Here is a 16,966-nt window from a genome sequence, read left to right on the forward strand (position 1 = left end):
AAAAGAAACAAATGAGTTCCTACAATGGAAAGGGAGCAACAGGTGATTTTCCCTGCCTTCTTGCTGCTAGTAGTTTTTCTACTTCCTTATCCTATCGTGTATCTTCAATGATGAATGAAAAGTTACTATACATTTACACTAAAGAACTTATCCATGTAACCAAAAACCACCTGCTCCTCACAAACTATTGAAACGAAATTAAAAAAGGAACAGTTGTTATACATATAGCTTGAAAACACTGTTCCATTTTCATTATTTTACTCATATGGAAACAAAGACACAAAGGCATTAATTCAGTGGCTTAACCACTTTACCCATCTATGCAAAGAGGGAGTGAGAATTGTCCTCCGTATCTCTTGACTTCCAAGACACTGTCTTTCCCTATTATCCTGCTCTATTTGTCTCCCTTAGAATTAGGGAAACAAATCCTGAATATAAAAGAAATTAGATGTAGTTAATTTAGAATTCTGTGCTGCCTCAAAGATTTTTACTCTGAAGTGTGAAGTTTCCTTTTGTGATTCACCAGTCAAAATTCCCATGGATTGAGCTGAATATTTCTCACTGCTGTAGTCAGGGTTTGATTTATGTTGTTTACAAATGCATCCTTTAAAGAGTCCCAAAGTGAATTCTGAATGTGATAAGTAGTAGCAAGAGAGCCTAGTTTACTGATAACTCAGATGTAATATTAATGTGCAAACTTTTCTTAGAGACAAAAGGCATACATAATCACAAGAAAGTAGCTTATATTTCAAATGCCATGGATTGCTTTGGGGCAACACTGGGAAAGTGGGATAACCACAGTATTTTCTATATTGAAAATATTTCTCCCAGAAAGCCCTGTAGGGTTATTTATGAAAAACTATTATACTCCTCTCCATACCTCAGCAACCATCACTTTCTTTTCTCTTTTATACAATAAAAGAGAAAGGAGAGAGGATTTATTATGTCTCATCTAAAGCGTTATGACCATCTGAGCATGGAACTAAGCCCTAGAATTTTATGATTTCATGACAGTCAGTATGTAATATCATGGCTGAAAGTGGGATCATTGATTCATATTTACACTTCCGAAAAATAACACGTGAAATCTATTTTCACCCAAAAATGATCAGAATTTTACCTTAAAACATGGGGTTTATTAGTATTTCATAGAATGAACAGGTCAGGTATTTTCTAAAGCCCTATATGAGGCTCTACTTTTCTCATATAAACTTTAAATAGGCATCACTATTATCGTGAATTAAACTTACTGTTCATTTGCCATATAAATTGTGTTCACTTGATTTGACCAAAGGATGTCAACATTTTTGTTCCTTTCCATTTCTACCATACACAACTCCCAAAATTGGTGGGAAAATGACTGCCTTTTATCTAGTAAGAGCTGAGTTCCCTTTATTTGGTTCTTCTGCTACCTTACTTAATTATATTTTGAACTGACTTATCTGACAGTATTCTATTTATTTAGATAAGTTTTATGAAAAAATATTCTGAGAAAGAACTATATGAATAAAAATTAACAAAACAGCAATAACGATAGTTACTATTTTCTGAGAGCTTCCTTTGTGTCAAGTGTGGTGCTAAGTGCTTTGTACATTTTATCTTAATTTTTAACACAGTTTTATAGAGATCATGACCATGGACAGCCAGCCAGAATCTGCACTTGGATGTGGTATATAATGCTCCATATCCCATGATGTTTAATTCTATTCTCCTTCCTTCCTAAACTCCATGCTATGTGGTTATAGTACCCAGGGCAATGCGGACATTATTGAAACCTATTACTGAGAATATACAGAGTGGTTCTCACCTTAGACCAGTCACCCATTCGCCACACATAGCATTTTGAATAATCCTCACAGTCTTCAGCCTCCCTGGGTCTGGTAGAGAGGACACACTTCTTTCTTGGGTTGGTACATCTAACGGTCCGATGACGTACGCCTTTGCCACACTTGACTGAACACTAGAAGATAACATCAGAGGTTTTAGATAAAGTTGGTGAATAGGAGATATAGATGATAGACTCAATTAAGTATTGGTTTCCAATAATCTCTCATGAGCCCATCACCCATATAAAAGCCAGATAAAATTATAAATAAGTTTAAAGGTAACAACAGGCTAAGCACCAGTATCTGATGCTAGAAGGAGCTTAAGGCACAATGCTGGAGATAAGTGGTTTCAGGAATACTGAACCATTATTACAGAGAGTAATATAACAGGGATTATCTGGAAAAGATAAATACAGTATGATAAAAATTAAATTTACTAAAATTTGATATCACATTTTAAATATAGTTATGTAAAAAAATTTACTTTTTCTAAGATGTACTCTTTCATTTAGATGGAAGACATGTTTGTGAAAAATGACAATTTCCCCAGCATGTCATTTCTCAAAAACATGTTTCAAAGATGAAATAGAGAAAATCTTAGCAAAAATAAAAATTAGAATTTGTTTTCTTCTTTGAGATGGAGTCTCATTCTGTTGCCCAGGTTGGAGTGCAGTAGCATGATCTTGGATCACTGTAACCTCCATCTCCTGGGTTCAAGTGATCCTCTTACCTCAGCCACCCAAGTAGCTGGAATTATAAGCATACACCACCATGCCTGGATAATTTCTGTATTTTTAGTAGAGATGGGTTTTTGCCATGTTGGCTGGGCTGGTTTTGAACTCCTGGCCTCAAGTGGTCCACCCACCTCGGCCTCCCAAAGTGCTGGGATTATAGGTGTGAGCCACCGTGCCTGGCCAAAATTTAGAATTTCTTTATATAACTATATACTCCTAGAAATTATAATTGTTGTCCAAAGGCAAGCACCACTGACTACCTGGACATCGGGACCAAAATTGCTCTGGATATGTGTGTGGGGCATACCAGATATAACAAAACTTGAAAGTCCAATTTATATTTGTGTATAGAAGAGGTCCAAAGAAAGGGTTGCAGTATATATTCATCAATGATATCATATAGGAATAATCATGCTGATTTCCACATCATAGCTCTGAGTCCTGAGGAGAGCAGAAGCTGAGCTCCTCCCCTTGCTCATGTTGGCAAGCTTTAATGACAGTTGTGGTCCTGAAAGCTTAAGCATGGAACTAATGACATTTTAAATAGGTATACTAAATCTTGCACAAGTAAGTAATTGTCTTATAACTTAAAGTTTGAATTTGAATATGCTCAGTTTTTAAAGTGAACTATGTGATTTGGCACTTTAGTACATATCTATATATATATATATAGCGAGTCAAACTATGCCTGATTCATAAAATTGAGTTTTAACTTAAACAATAAACCTTTTTTTAATTGGCATATTGCATTGTGACATATTATTTCTCTCAGCTGGTGCCAAAATTCTGTATAGTAGAATATTTCTGATCAATTTTCTCCTGAAGAGTTTGCAAAAATGTTTTGATTGGGTTGGGATGGGGTATTTTGTTTCTCTGATGCTCATGTGATTCTTCTCTCCAGATTGAACTGATTCATTTCAATGTAAGATGTGATATGGCATTCATTTTCAAAAGTATACATTATAAATGAAAAAGAATCCATTAAACAGTATAACCTAGAATAGTAAGAAAAGAGAAACCCAGGATTTTTGTGAATGTGCTTTTTGGAGGGGGTTGGGTTAATTGAAAGATATTTAGAAACTGTATTATCTAAGCTATGTTATCCTCATTTCCAAAAGAGTAGCTACTTCAATACAGTAGTTTTAAATTATCATTTTTGCATCCTATCTAATATTTTGAAATTACATAGATGGATGATTTTCCTTTTTGTGTGTGTAGCTGTGTTGGTACATGTGTGAATATGAGTATGTAAGTATGTTTATATGAGTAAATGCAGCCAGACCCTCACCTAAAGTGCTTCAGAGCAACCACTAAGTGTAAGTCGTGAGTGCCATTTATTATTATGCAAAGATATGCATCATGATAACAGAAAATAAATCACTATGGTTTGGCATGGAACACAACTGTACGTTATACACTAAAAACCTGTAGGGGTTGGGAGGGTGCAATGAGTTAAACAACCTTGGGTTCAAATCCCAGCTCTACCACTTAGGTAGGACTTAGGGTAAACTATTTACTTTCTCTGAGCTATATTACTCTTACTTATAAAATGATGAAGCTTAAGTTTCCTGAACAGGTGATTAAATATAAACAATATACTAAACATTAAGTAAAAATGTACTCCTTGTTCACATATAATAATTAAATGTTAATTTTCTTTCTTTCCATTTTAAATGTTCAGCGATATGCAATGAGTTAAGTGTGTATTTTAATATGTGCCAACTCAAGAGTGTAGTCATAGTATATAAGTAAAAATGCAGAATTTAAAATGTATATAAAATATGCCCTTGATTATGTTGCAATATTTATAGAATAGAAAGTAAATACCTTTGTATTTTTCTATTTCAAAATTATTTGAAGGTATTACTTTAATCATTAACAAAATTAATAAAGCGTATAGAAAAATATCAACTTCCGTGCAGATTCTGAACATGATCCAACCTGATCTTGTACAAGCTAAGAGTCAGAGTAGGAACGGGAATAGAAATGGGGCATGTATGCACCTCAGACCACACTCCCGCCTCCCACACGGTCATGCAGTCCTGGCCCTCACAGCGCTGGGCAGAGGCGGGCTTGGGCCCAATGCAGTCCCTCTCTCGGGCTCTAATCAGAGTTCCATTGCTCAGTTGTTGGGTACAGGCCACTTGTCTGCTTTGCATCCCTTTTCCACAAGTGCGTGAACAGGGGGTCCATTCTGTCATCATCCACCTGAAAGTAGAGCAAGAGTCACTGGAAACAAGTTAAAAGATACCTATGTATTTGTATTAGTCTGTTCTCACACTGCTAATAAAGACACACCCAAGACTGGGCAATTTACAAAGGAAAGAGGTCCAGTTGACACAGTTCCATGTGGTTGGGGAGGCCTCACAATCATGGTGGAAGGCAGGGAGGAGCAAGACACATCTTATATGGCAGGAGGCAAGAGAGGGCATGTGCAGGGGAACACCCCTTTATAAAAGCCATCAGATCTCTTGAGACTTACTCACTATCATGAGAACAGCATGGGAAAGAGCCATCCCCATGATTCAGTTACCTCCTACCGGGTCCCTCCCATGATGTGGGAATCACGGAAGCTATAATTCAAGATGAGATTTGGGTGGAGACACAGTCAAACCATATCACTACCATATATTTTGACATGTCTAGAGTTAGCAGAATGTTAGACGGTGACATTATACTTTTTTTTTTTTTTTTAACCAAACACAATAGTTTTCTCCAAGACGCCCAGGCTTCCTCTTGCTTTGAATGCTCTGTATTTCTTGTCTCAGGAACTTGTTCTTATTAGAATCTCAGTGTCCATCAGACTCTGTCCATGTCATATTATAAACTGTCTTTCACTGCTTACCATATCACTATACTGTGGGACTTTGTAAGTATAAAATTACTAATATCCAGGAGTTATTCTTATTCTTTGTAATTTATATCTTTACAATAGCCCTATGTATTGGGTATCACAACTATCATGGCCAAATTTACAGAAAGGGAAACTCAGGCACACAGAGGCTTAATAACTTATCAAAGGTCACAAAGTTGTGGCACCAACAATTCAAATGAGGCTGTAGACTACTTAACAGTGAGAGATGTGGGGGTATTAGCAAAGTAACAGAAGCCTGTGATTGGCCTCTTTCCTGGACAAAGCAATCACCAAGGTATGACACTTAGCAGCAACTAGATTTCTGTGACCAGACTATATCCTCCCACATGGAGCTACATATGCTTCTTTAGGCTAGCCAATGTCTAGCTTTGATATGATCATAGACACTGGAGCATATTTAAAATGTTCCATTTAAAATGATTCATACTTACTCACATATTTTTCTAGCTTCATCTCCCACTTGTTCGGAAAATAAACCATATGCTCATCTTGCTTACCAAACACTTTCTATTTTCACCTCATTACATCCTGTGCCTGGATCCTTGACAGCCAGCCCCACGCCCATTCCTCCTAGAAGGGCTTCTCCATTCAACTAATGGGGACTGACCTTTTCTTTGCTTTCTATCACCTGGCTTGTAGCACTCACATGACTTACTAGATATTCCCTAGGGAAGCAGAGGGTCTCAAAGGCTACCTAATGAATTTGGCCTTCTTTTCTTTGTAATATATAAGTTCCTCAAAGGTATATATCAATGTTTTGTTTTTGTTAGCATCCATAACACTTTTACATAATAGCTTTTCATAAAAAGTTTATTTTTTATTTTATTTTATCTTATTTTTTTTGAGATGAAGTCTCATTCTGTCGCCCAGGCTGGAGTGCAATTGCGTGACCTTGGCTCACTGCAACCTTCGCCTCCTGGGTTCAAGCCATTCTCCTGCCTCAGCCTCCCAAGTAGCTGGGCCTATGGGCATTTCACCATGTCCGGCTAATTTGTGTATTTTTAGAGAAGGGGTTTCACCATATTGGCCAGGCTTGTCTTGAACTCCTGACCTCAAGTGATTCACCCGCTCTGGCCTCCTAAAGAGGTGGGATTACAGGCATGAGCCATTGTGCCCAGCCGTAAACATTTCTTGAAATGGAATTTATGTTTCTCTCTGCTTTACAGAAGTAACCTTAATTATTCCTGATTTACCAAAACCAAGTATTCCTAGCAATGATCCACATTTTGAGGAGTTACATCCTCTTACAGCCTAGTAAATCTCATCTGTAAGTTAGTTTAATTGTAAATGATTTTATGTTTCTATTTCTGAGAAAGGAAATAGAAGGCTTTACAAGGTTATTTTTTCCTGGTCTATCCAGCATGTTGCAGACCTGCCATTTTTGTTTGGAGTTCCCTGGTGGATTTCTCCTAAAGTGCATATCTTACAAATTTAGTCTAGTTTCTGCTTCATATTTCTGTAAGAGAATATCCAGAAAATAATCCCAATCTAAGTTCATCTACGTATCTTTTCCAACTATGGAACTCAGTAGACACTACTGGGTTCTTCTGTACTGAAAAGAGAATTATTTGTAATTTCATGGAATCTCATATTTTTAAGTAAAATAAAAATTTGAGATCCTCAATATAATCATAAAAAGTTACTTTTCCTATTCCTTATGAAAACCACTGAAAAATAAGAACTAAAATATAAAATGTATTCTAATGAAACATTTTCGTGGTTTAGAACTTACCTAATTTGGAAGGATCCCATTTCCTTATCTCTAAGAGACCTTCTACTTACAAAGGTATTTACTAGTGAATTCATCTATTTTATATTTGGCCCACAGAATGCCATCAGGCCATTTAGTGACTTTCTCAATAAATGTTAATGGAAATTAGAAATTTTTACTAAGTTGGAGAAAGGGGAAAGACAGGAGGAATAAAGGATGTACTCTTCCAGTAAGTCTTGGAAAGTTTTCCTGTGGTGACCCTTAGTAATTGCCCATGTTCATTTCTTTCTTTCCAATACTTTGCTTAACCTCACTAACATCACAGCTTCGTGGTTCAAAATAAATTGCCTCCTTTTCCAAGGGAAGGGAGATAACAATCTCTAACAAAAAGACTTCCAGTCTCGGCCGGGCGCGGTGGCTCAAGCCTGTAATCCCAGCACTTTGGGAGGCCGAGGCGGGCGGATCACAAGGTCAGGAGATCGAGACCACAGTGAAACCCCGTCTCTACTAAAAATACAAAAAATTAGCCGGGCGCGGTGGCGGGCGCCTGTAGTCCCAGCTACTCAGGAGGCTGAGGCAGGAGAATGGCGGGAACCCGGGAGGCGGAGCTTGCAGTGAGCCGAGATCGCGCCACTGCACTCCAGCCTGGGCAACAGCGTGAGACTCCGTCTCAAAAAAAAAAAAAAAAAAAAAAAAAGACTTCCAGTCTCCAGCTGCAAAAATTTCTCACTCAGAAATGTACTGACCTTTTAAAACTATTCATTTTACCAAGTCATTATTGAGACGTTTTTCTCCAAGATAGTTGAGGTCAGGGAATGAAAAATAAATAGTGTGTTGTATTGTACACTCTGCTCCTTCACAGACCAACTTGGGAAACAACAAATACGCTCTAGTCCTCAAATCAGTTCATTCAGGATTTCTGATGTATCAGAAAAAGCCATGGCTCTTTCACCAAATTGGAACAACTATATGGCAATATGAAACAAATTATGTTTTGAAGTATTTTAATATTATTTAACACAAGATAATTTAGCATCTTAATATCTATTAAAGGGGATAGAGAATTCTGAGGAACAGCAGTAACAGTAAGGATCCTGGTTCTTTAGCTGACAGGGCCAAGGCCAAAAATGTTACTTTATGTATCTGTCCAGCACTGAATGGAAATGATCCAAGGACCTGAAGGTAGGCAAGGATAATTCCCTAGGTCACTGTACCTCATTACTACTCTGTATCATGAAAAGGCTTTACTAGTTCACACACTTATGTAGTTAGGCTGAAAAGCCTGCACCCAGGAAGGTGCAAAGAACGTGACATTACTGAAGGTATGTTCATGTACTTTTCTCTTATGCACATCCTTTTATATATCATTCTTCCTGTTCTTTTAAAGCAGACATTTGCCTGGGGCAGGATTGTTAGAGCAGGAATGCAAAAGACAGGAAAAGATGATAATCAGCTTCTACTACTATAAACCAAAAATAGAATTCTAAGCCCCCCAGCTGACTGAATGGACCCTCCTCTCTTAGCTAAGGGGACACAACTAAATTTGAAAAGCTAGTTCAGACCATTATATGAAAGGAGGGTGGTTAGACATGCCTCATTATTACTCTCCATCCTTTGGAGCTCAGGCTCACAACTGACCAGCATTAACATTAAAACAGAGATCCTAAGACTAACCGAATAGACTCTTTGTAGCAAAAGATACTAAATTCCAACTTGACTCTACTATAATATCACAAGACAGATAGCAGGGTCCTCAAAGAAATCAAACTATTTTACCCCAAAATTTGACATACTTTGAAATGGCCCTGCAAAGCTTTCTCTTGTTGGGGAAACTGACATTCTATAGAGAATCCCCTTCCCTTTCCAGGCCTTTTGCTGATACTTTAGAGATTGGCTGAGAGTCTAGCACATTTTAAGGGTCTGAAGAGGAAATACTGCCATCTATTGCCCCTGGACGTTGGCCACCTATGAGACTTCATCTACATAATATGAACCTTGGTCTCTACAACCCCTTATCTTAACCCAGACACTCCTTTCTGTTGATTCCAGGTCTTCAGATAATGATTTAACCCTCAACCAATTGCCAATCAGAAAATGTTTGAATCTACCTTTGACCTGTAAGTCACCCCTCCCCCAACAGCTTCGAGTTAGACCAAACCAAGTTATGCCTCACATGTATTGATTGATATCTTACATCTTCCTAAAACACATAAAACCAAGCTGTAACCCAGTCACCTTCAGCAAATGTTCTCAGGGCCATGTGAGACCATGTCATGGGTCACGATCCACAACTTTGGCAACATAAGCTTCTAAATTGATAGGAGACCTGTGTCAGATACATTTTGGTTTACAGTATCTAAAATATATCGAATCTACAGAAAGCAAACCTTGAAATTCAAACTTTGTAGATGAAGTATTTTCCAAAATTTTTTTTTTTTTAGATGTAGTTTTGCTCTTGTTGCCCAGGCTGGAGTGCAATGGCACGATCTCTGCTCACCACAACCTCCACCTCCCGGGTTCGAGTGATTCTCCTGCCTCAGCCTCCCGAGTAGCTAGGATTACAGGCATGCACCACCATGCCTGGCTAATTTTGTATTTTTAGTAGAGAGGGTGTTTCTCCAAGTTGGTCAGGCTGGTCTCAAACTTCCAACCTCAGGTGATCCCAAATTCTTTTAAGCTTTCATTAACATAGCATGGCTAGATTTAGAGGGCTTTAGTAATTGAGTTTCCATGGGGGGTGTGAATAGGGAAATCAGGACTAAGATTGGTCTGCATGACACTAATCCCCAAAGAGATTAAGAAAGAAAAGCTCAAATATGGTTAATTAGCAACTTTGTTCCTCTCCCTCTTACCTCCCCCATACCTACTCTTTGTGGTAGATGGCCATGAAGACAGTTATATCAGTTATAAACTGCTATAAAATGACAAATTATCTGCCTATCTGAATTGTAGGATGTGTAAATTCACCATGAAGGCATTACAGAAGCTCTCATGAGGGGAAGATCAATGCTCTGACTACCTAAGAACTTACAACTATGTCCTCACTCACTGGGCTTCAACAAATTCCTGAGTGTCAGGACAAAATAAATATTCCTGTCCCAATATTCTGAGGAATCAATCCAGCCTCACTCTTTCTGTCACCCCATTCCTAAAAGTTTTCAGGATTTTGGACACCAGGGCTGAGTCCCAATCAAGCTAAGCCTTAATTTTTATGTGAAAGCAGGTAGATTGGAGGCCTGTGTTGGCAGCCATGCCAAGTAGCCTCGTTGCTAGGCTGGTCCAAAATTACACTCAGGTTCCACTCATCTGTCTTTGTCCCAAATTCCAATAACTAAAGCATGGACTTCTTTCTTCCTATTCCAGTTACAGCTGCTCAGCATTGCTGTTTTGTCCTCTACTTGTGAATTTCTTGTCTGCTTTGTTACCTAATACTCATTGGGGAGTGTCAGAGGAAACCAAAGCATCCGTGGTACAGTAACTGGGACCCGGGTCAGAAAGTTGGTGATGAGAGATGGGGGATTGAGCAGTTTGCTTTGGGAACTCTGGCTAGGAAGTGAGAAATTAGCCAGAGAAATTGGAAACACTACACTGGTCCTGTTCTGCTGGGCTCTGGGTCATGGCAGTCCTAGTTTGGTTCATGTTACTGTTGGCAAATTCTAACACACCATTTTGGAGAATTCAGGAGCAAACAGCTATGTTCAACCAAATAACAAGGTTTTTGAAGAGGGGACCTAGAGCTTATGAAATGATTTTAAATAAAAAGTGGTTTTAATTACTCCTCAGCAACCGTCCCTCCCAATACCCCTTCCTTAAGTGGAAAATTCTTGGCCTTGCTTTCTTAGATCTTGCTTATTTAATACCTTACATTTTGGTACGTATCCTTTGGCAATGTTTTTAAGAAAATGTGATTTCAATGATATTCTGAGCATGTTTTAAAGGACAGCAATTTAATGGACAAATAATGCTTTAAGGGTCGCTGGAATAGGGTTACCTTGTTTGACATGGTTGCTCATTGCACTTTCGAATCTGTGGCTCTGGCTTGGTTAAGTATTTGCATTTCTTGTTGTCCACAATGCTGATATTTTTGCTCATGATTTTTGTGCAGGACACCGTTGTCTTCCTTTCTCCTGAAAAGAACAAACAAACAAAGAAATATTATTATAGGCCTTCATGTAATGGATTTAGGAGGTGTTCATAGGCTTATTGTGCTTATTTTTTATTTAAAAAACTTTTTTATAAATTCAATTTTTATTTTAATAAAATTTTTTAATTGATTCATATTAGATGTACACATTTTCAGGGTACATGTGATAATCTGATACATTCATATAATAAAATCAGGGTAAGTTGGAATCCATCATTTAAATATTTATCTTTATGCTAGGAACATTTGAATTATTCTCTTCTAGTTATTTTGAAGTGTACAATTTATTAATGTTAACTATAGTCACTCCATTGATTTATTGAGCACCAGGTCTTATTTCTTCCATCAACTTTTATTTTAGATTCAGGGGTATACCTGCAGGTTTGTTACATGTTACTATACTTTTCAAAGATATTTTAAACAAATTTTAGAACAGTGAAGATATTATTTATAATTTACATAACAAAACGTACCTCTAGGCTTAAAAGGGATGAGTAATAAATTTTCCTTGTTAGAAATTAAATGTCAAGTTTTATATACAAAGTGATCATGACAACATAAATTAGCAAGATACAAACTGAAGATATTGTAAAGGATTGTGGCCATCTTTTAGCATTAAGTGGTGGAAAGCTGTATTTCCATAAAGTTAAATCTCCCTAATACGCCTTCCTAAAAGCACATAAACATGTGTGCACATTTTTACCATTTGGTTTGTACATCATTAGTGCTTTATAATAAGGTATGGAAAGCACATTTATTGTGAGTATAACTCAGACCTTTATTCTTATCACCTCTAATAAAGACCCCAAGAATTCTAGAAATCTTTACCCAAATGATTGTCATCATCTGTAAGAAAAGACATGGGACTCTTACCATCTTTTACCGGATTTCAGAAAACTTACTTTTCTACTTTCTCTAGTATGATAAAGTTTGATTATAGGATGTAAAAATGACAATTTCTATGCTGTATTCACTTTGCTTACACAGCCCTGTAAGCACACTTCCTTTACAGGAGTTATATTATTCATCTTACAAGTAAAATGTCTAGTAAGTATGTGCTAATTTCTGTTTCTCTTTGAAAAAGTCTTATATGTAAATTTCTTGTGAGTAGAAAAAGATACACATCTGTATAAGATGTAATAATCTTATTTAATTCATTGTTTGACACTATAAGATAGTTAAATCAGCCCAAAATTTTGAAGCCAGATGGGTCATGAAGAAGTAAGACGACATCATAAGTCTGCTACTGGTTCACTATTGAAAGGCCCATTAGTTAAGGTTCTATGACTGACATGCATGATAATTAGGAAGCTTAGAGCATTCATGCTAGTAATAGCAAACAAGAAAAGCTGGGCTGGTGGCAGAGAGGTCATTCTGCCCCTCAATTAACAGAGAGAGCTGCTGGCATCAAGAATGAGGAAGGAAGGGATGTAGAGAGGCACTTTGAATAATTTTGGAATACCTTTTACTTTAGTTTGAATGGGAGATGGTAAGAGACAACTGGGTGGCCAAGTAAAAAGCAAAATAATAGCTTTAGGTTCAGAGTCTTTCCTTGATTTCCTCTCAACAGCTCTGAGCATAGTCCTACCACAATTTGTAGTATAAAAACACAACTGCATTTGTATACATGTGTAAATTAAATAATTATTCTGTGGTTATTGCATGTCATGTTATTAAAACCATTTGGACCTTTAGTTCTATCAACAGTGATAACATAATGTTGGCTAAGTTATTCCCTTTATAGGAAATCTTGGAGTACTGATGGAATGCAACTTATTCTATGGGAGCTCAATATAGACAAGAGTGTCAGGCAGGTAACAGGCCCTTTCCTTTGAGTGGAACGAGGTATGCCTCCTACCAGTACCCTATGGCATTCCAGAAGTGTACACTGGTGGGCCAACAATGGGGAGGGCCTTGAGATGACATCCAACCACAGGTTAAAAAGTGGGTTAGGAAAAATATCATGGCCTATAGGCAGATGAATTAGAAAACAGTACTCATCCTCCACATAGAGGTGGCCCCATAGCAGGCTGCATGGCTTGGCAAATGGAACATGGACTGGATTGCAGTCCCCTTGGCTGAAGACTTTATGCAGTGCACAAACTGCCTGAATATGGGAGCTACACCCTCTGAGGTCCTCTTGAGCGAACCTTTGCAGCTCATGCAACAAGGTGACCTGATGTTAACTTGTAGAGGAAAGGCAGTCTTTCATGTCCCTGGCAGACACTTAGAAGCTGTCCATGCTATTCCTTGGTAGGTCAAGAAGGATGAGGTGTAGATTAAGACTTAATCACAGTAGTGCTCAAAACTCAACAACTTCAAATAATTTTCAGATAAACTGCTGGAGAAGCAGAAATGACATTAAGCTCTTTTTTTTTTTTTTTTCCCACATGGAGAAAACAGGCCTCACGAGGTAAGATTTACCTAAATGTAAAATTTTGGGACAGATTTTTGATTTTTGGTCAGTTTCCTCTTAGCTTCCTATGCTTCAAGGGCTCTTTTAGGACCTGAAGTACATATCAAATAGATATTATGCAGATTTTGTATAATGCTAGCTTAGGTATTATTTCTACATTATTATGATGCGATAGCCAAAAGCAGGATTAAAGTAAATACTACTTTTAAGAAATATAAATGTTAGTTCTAAAATTTAACTTGAAGCCTTGACACTTTTACAGAATAGATGCAGTTGCCTAAATTCATTTAAATGATAACATTTTGCCTACTGCAACACAAAAACATGATGGGCATTTTCCAGAAAGCTTTTGCTGAACATATATGTAGTCACAGAATAAACAACCCAAGGCTGATTATAATGCTTTTTTCCCCATCCTTAGAAAATCTTTAACCTTAGTTACATGAGCCCACTGCTTATGTACTGAGATACTGAAAAAGAATTTTTTAACTATAAGTATTGTCATATCAAAAGGGATACAGGTATCGGCATCATTTTAGGGACACGTTAGTGGTTTTCTAAGAAAGTGTGAAAGTGCATGAGTATGAATTGAGACATTTTTATTGACATTGTAAGAAAGGACTCCTACATCATAAGTTTTTGGCAGCCAGGGGAAGCTTAGCTCTTTTTAAAAATTTCATTGAACAAAAACAATAGAATTAGAAAAAAACTCATTGCTCAGTGACAGACGCGTTACGCCTATGAAAATACAACTCAGATCTTAAAGCCATATGGAAATGTTATTGTTTGAGTTTTTCTTTTGTATATTTAAATGTCCCAGCCAACACAGGAAATTTCCATTCTAGTATCCAATAGCCGTATCTACAATGCATCCAATACTATGGCACCTAGGGACAAACGGAAAGTGATGAAATAACTGACCTTCTGCCTGAATTATGAGAGCTGTAGGCTGTTGACAGAGTATTACTTGCTTTATGGTGATTAACTTCACCTCTTGGTCATTCCCATTAAATTAGTCTTGGGGAAATCTGTCTGGATGTTTTGAATACAATTATAAATATAAAATAACCATTATGCATTCATCTCTATTGAATTGCAATATCTGAAAATGAAGGTTAACTTTTATTTATTAACTCTTTGTGCTTTGGAAATTTAACAAAGACTAGACATTATATCAAGTGAGCTGCCTTTTCCAGTTTCACAGATAAGCTGACACTTTTCACTATAAAATATATACTCTATATTTAACTCATAAAATGGATATTTCAAAATAAAACTAAATTCTGTTGAGGTATATCACATTCCTAGAACTTGCATTGTAATTGCTGAAACATATTCTTGGTTGTGGGTTCAGTGTTTCAATAAGAATAACTGAAACTTTCTATACATGATTTAACATTCTAAAATTTTCAATTAAATTATAGAACTCTATAAGACAGACTGTGTGTGTGTGTGTGTCTGTGTGTGTTTGTAAATTTCTTTATAATTTTTACAATTTTCTTTTAAAATTTCTACGTATTAATTTTCTATTGGATTAACAATAGCCAGTAAGAATGAGAACCAAAAGGAAGTATACTTTGATGAGGATGAAGGATTTTCTCTGAGCGCTTCCTAGAGCTTTGTAAAATGCGGATTATTTTTTACACCTACATTTATTTAACTTAAAGAACTTTCAAAATCATGTATGCCATTTACTTTTTATCCTTTTTTTACATTAAAAAATGTTATTCCCTTAGGATATTGTCTGAGTGTTAAAATGACTAGTTCATTTTTTTATTTTAATGAAAATAATTTACTTTGCTTTGTTCACAACACCTAATATATAACTAATCTGATCTTGCCATTTATATGCATGCAAATATTTTAATGAGATCCCATAGCTGTCAAGTTAAATTTAACTTAACTGTTAGCATAACACTCAAGGACCTTCATGAATTGGCTTTCATCCTACTTTTCTGATCAAATCACTTCCCACCCACCAATCCTCATATTTTACACTCTAGTAATAACATTTTCACTTCCAAGAAAGCCTTCCACTTGGCACGTGGGTGCCTTTGCACCAAGGCATATCCTTGGAAGCCTTTCTATATCTTCCTTTATCACTGAGTATGGTGATTTTATTATTATCTGACTTCCACTAGATGGACTGTGAGTTCTCTGAATGAAAGATATATTCATCTTTGGACCACCTAGCAATAGTGGGTGCATGGTCAATACTGGTAAAGGAATGAATGAGTGAAATATAATCATGTAATTCAAGCTGTCAGTGCCTTCTGTATTAAGAGGTTCATCTCAATACTATGTTTTCTAAAATGATGAAAAAATCATTTGCAAACTAAATGATAAATTATCAGGAATCCAGTTCCTCTTATGGCAAATCCAGTTCCTGGATTATCACTTAGGTATTAAAAATCAAAGTTATGAATAGTTTCTGTCAATATAAGATGTTTTTATTAGTATATGAAATAATATCTAATTATATTAGATATTGAAATAAAATAATGCAGAGAAAAAATAGAAAAGATATTCTGGTGCATTTTTTTTGGCAAATAATGTTTATTTTGGTACATGCATAGTACCTTTAAAATGTAAAAACAGGCCAGGGGCGGTGGCTCACGCCTGTAATCCCAGCACTTTGGGAGGCTGAGGTGGGTGGATCACGAGGTCAGCAGTTCGAGACCAGCCTGACCAACATGGTGAAACCCGGTCTCTACTAAAAATACAAAAAAATTAGCTGGGCATGGTGGCAGATACCTGTAATCCCAGCTACTTGGGAAGCTGAGGCAGGAGAATCACTTGAAACTGCAAGGTGGAGGTTGCAGTGAGCTGAGATTGTGCCACTGCACTCTAGCCTGGGCAATAAGAGCCAAATACCATCTCAAAAAAAAAAAAAAAAAAAAAGTAAAAACAGAACAAATCACACCCTTATATGTTCTTTCCTAGGTTAAATATATTCTAGAGGGTTTTAAAAGGTATAGGCATTTGAATACTGAAATGTTTTCCTCCGCTTGGACCCAAAGGCTTGGATATCTACTTATGATCTCAATATGGACAAGGGAAGCAGTGTCTAGAGGATCCCAGGACAGTCATAAGCTAGACAGACTTGGACTGGTGTGAAGAATGTGGAATATTGGCTTACTTTTTTTCCTTCAAAGTAGATCTGCTTAGGATTTCCTAAAAGCATGTTTAACTCTTCGTGTGTTTCAAAAGGGGTTACTGAATTTGGGGGTCCTCGTGCTATTTTATTTCATTAATCTATT

The 16,966-nt window shown here is 36.8% G+C and overlaps 1 protein-coding gene across 2 annotated transcripts in view; it reads right to left on the bottom strand.

The window, feature by feature from the left end:
* Positions 1 to 16,966, bottom strand: part of LOC105467210 (ADAM metallopeptidase with thrombospondin type 1 motif 19) — a 282,043-nt gene that overhangs the window by 32,165 nt on the left and 232,912 nt on the right. For both annotated transcript variants that reach the window (XM_011716699.3, XM_024788331.2), the window contains exons 19-21: positions 11,138 to 11,273; positions 4,564 to 4,768; positions 1,808 to 1,960 (exon numbers count right to left, since the gene is read on the bottom strand). In XM_011716699.3, the coding sequence (XP_011715001.3) occupies positions 1,808 to 1,960; positions 4,564 to 4,768; positions 11,138 to 11,273 (494 nt within the window). The remainder of the gene's footprint in view (positions 1 to 1,807; positions 1,961 to 4,563; positions 4,769 to 11,137; positions 11,274 to 16,966) is intronic.

This window comes from Macaca nemestrina, chromosome 6 (genome assembly GCF_043159975.1).
Source record: "Macaca nemestrina isolate mMacNem1 chromosome 6, mMacNem.hap1, whole genome shotgun sequence".
In the NCBI taxonomy this organism is placed as follows: domain Eukaryota; kingdom Metazoa; phylum Chordata; class Mammalia; order Primates; family Cercopithecidae; genus Macaca; species Macaca nemestrina.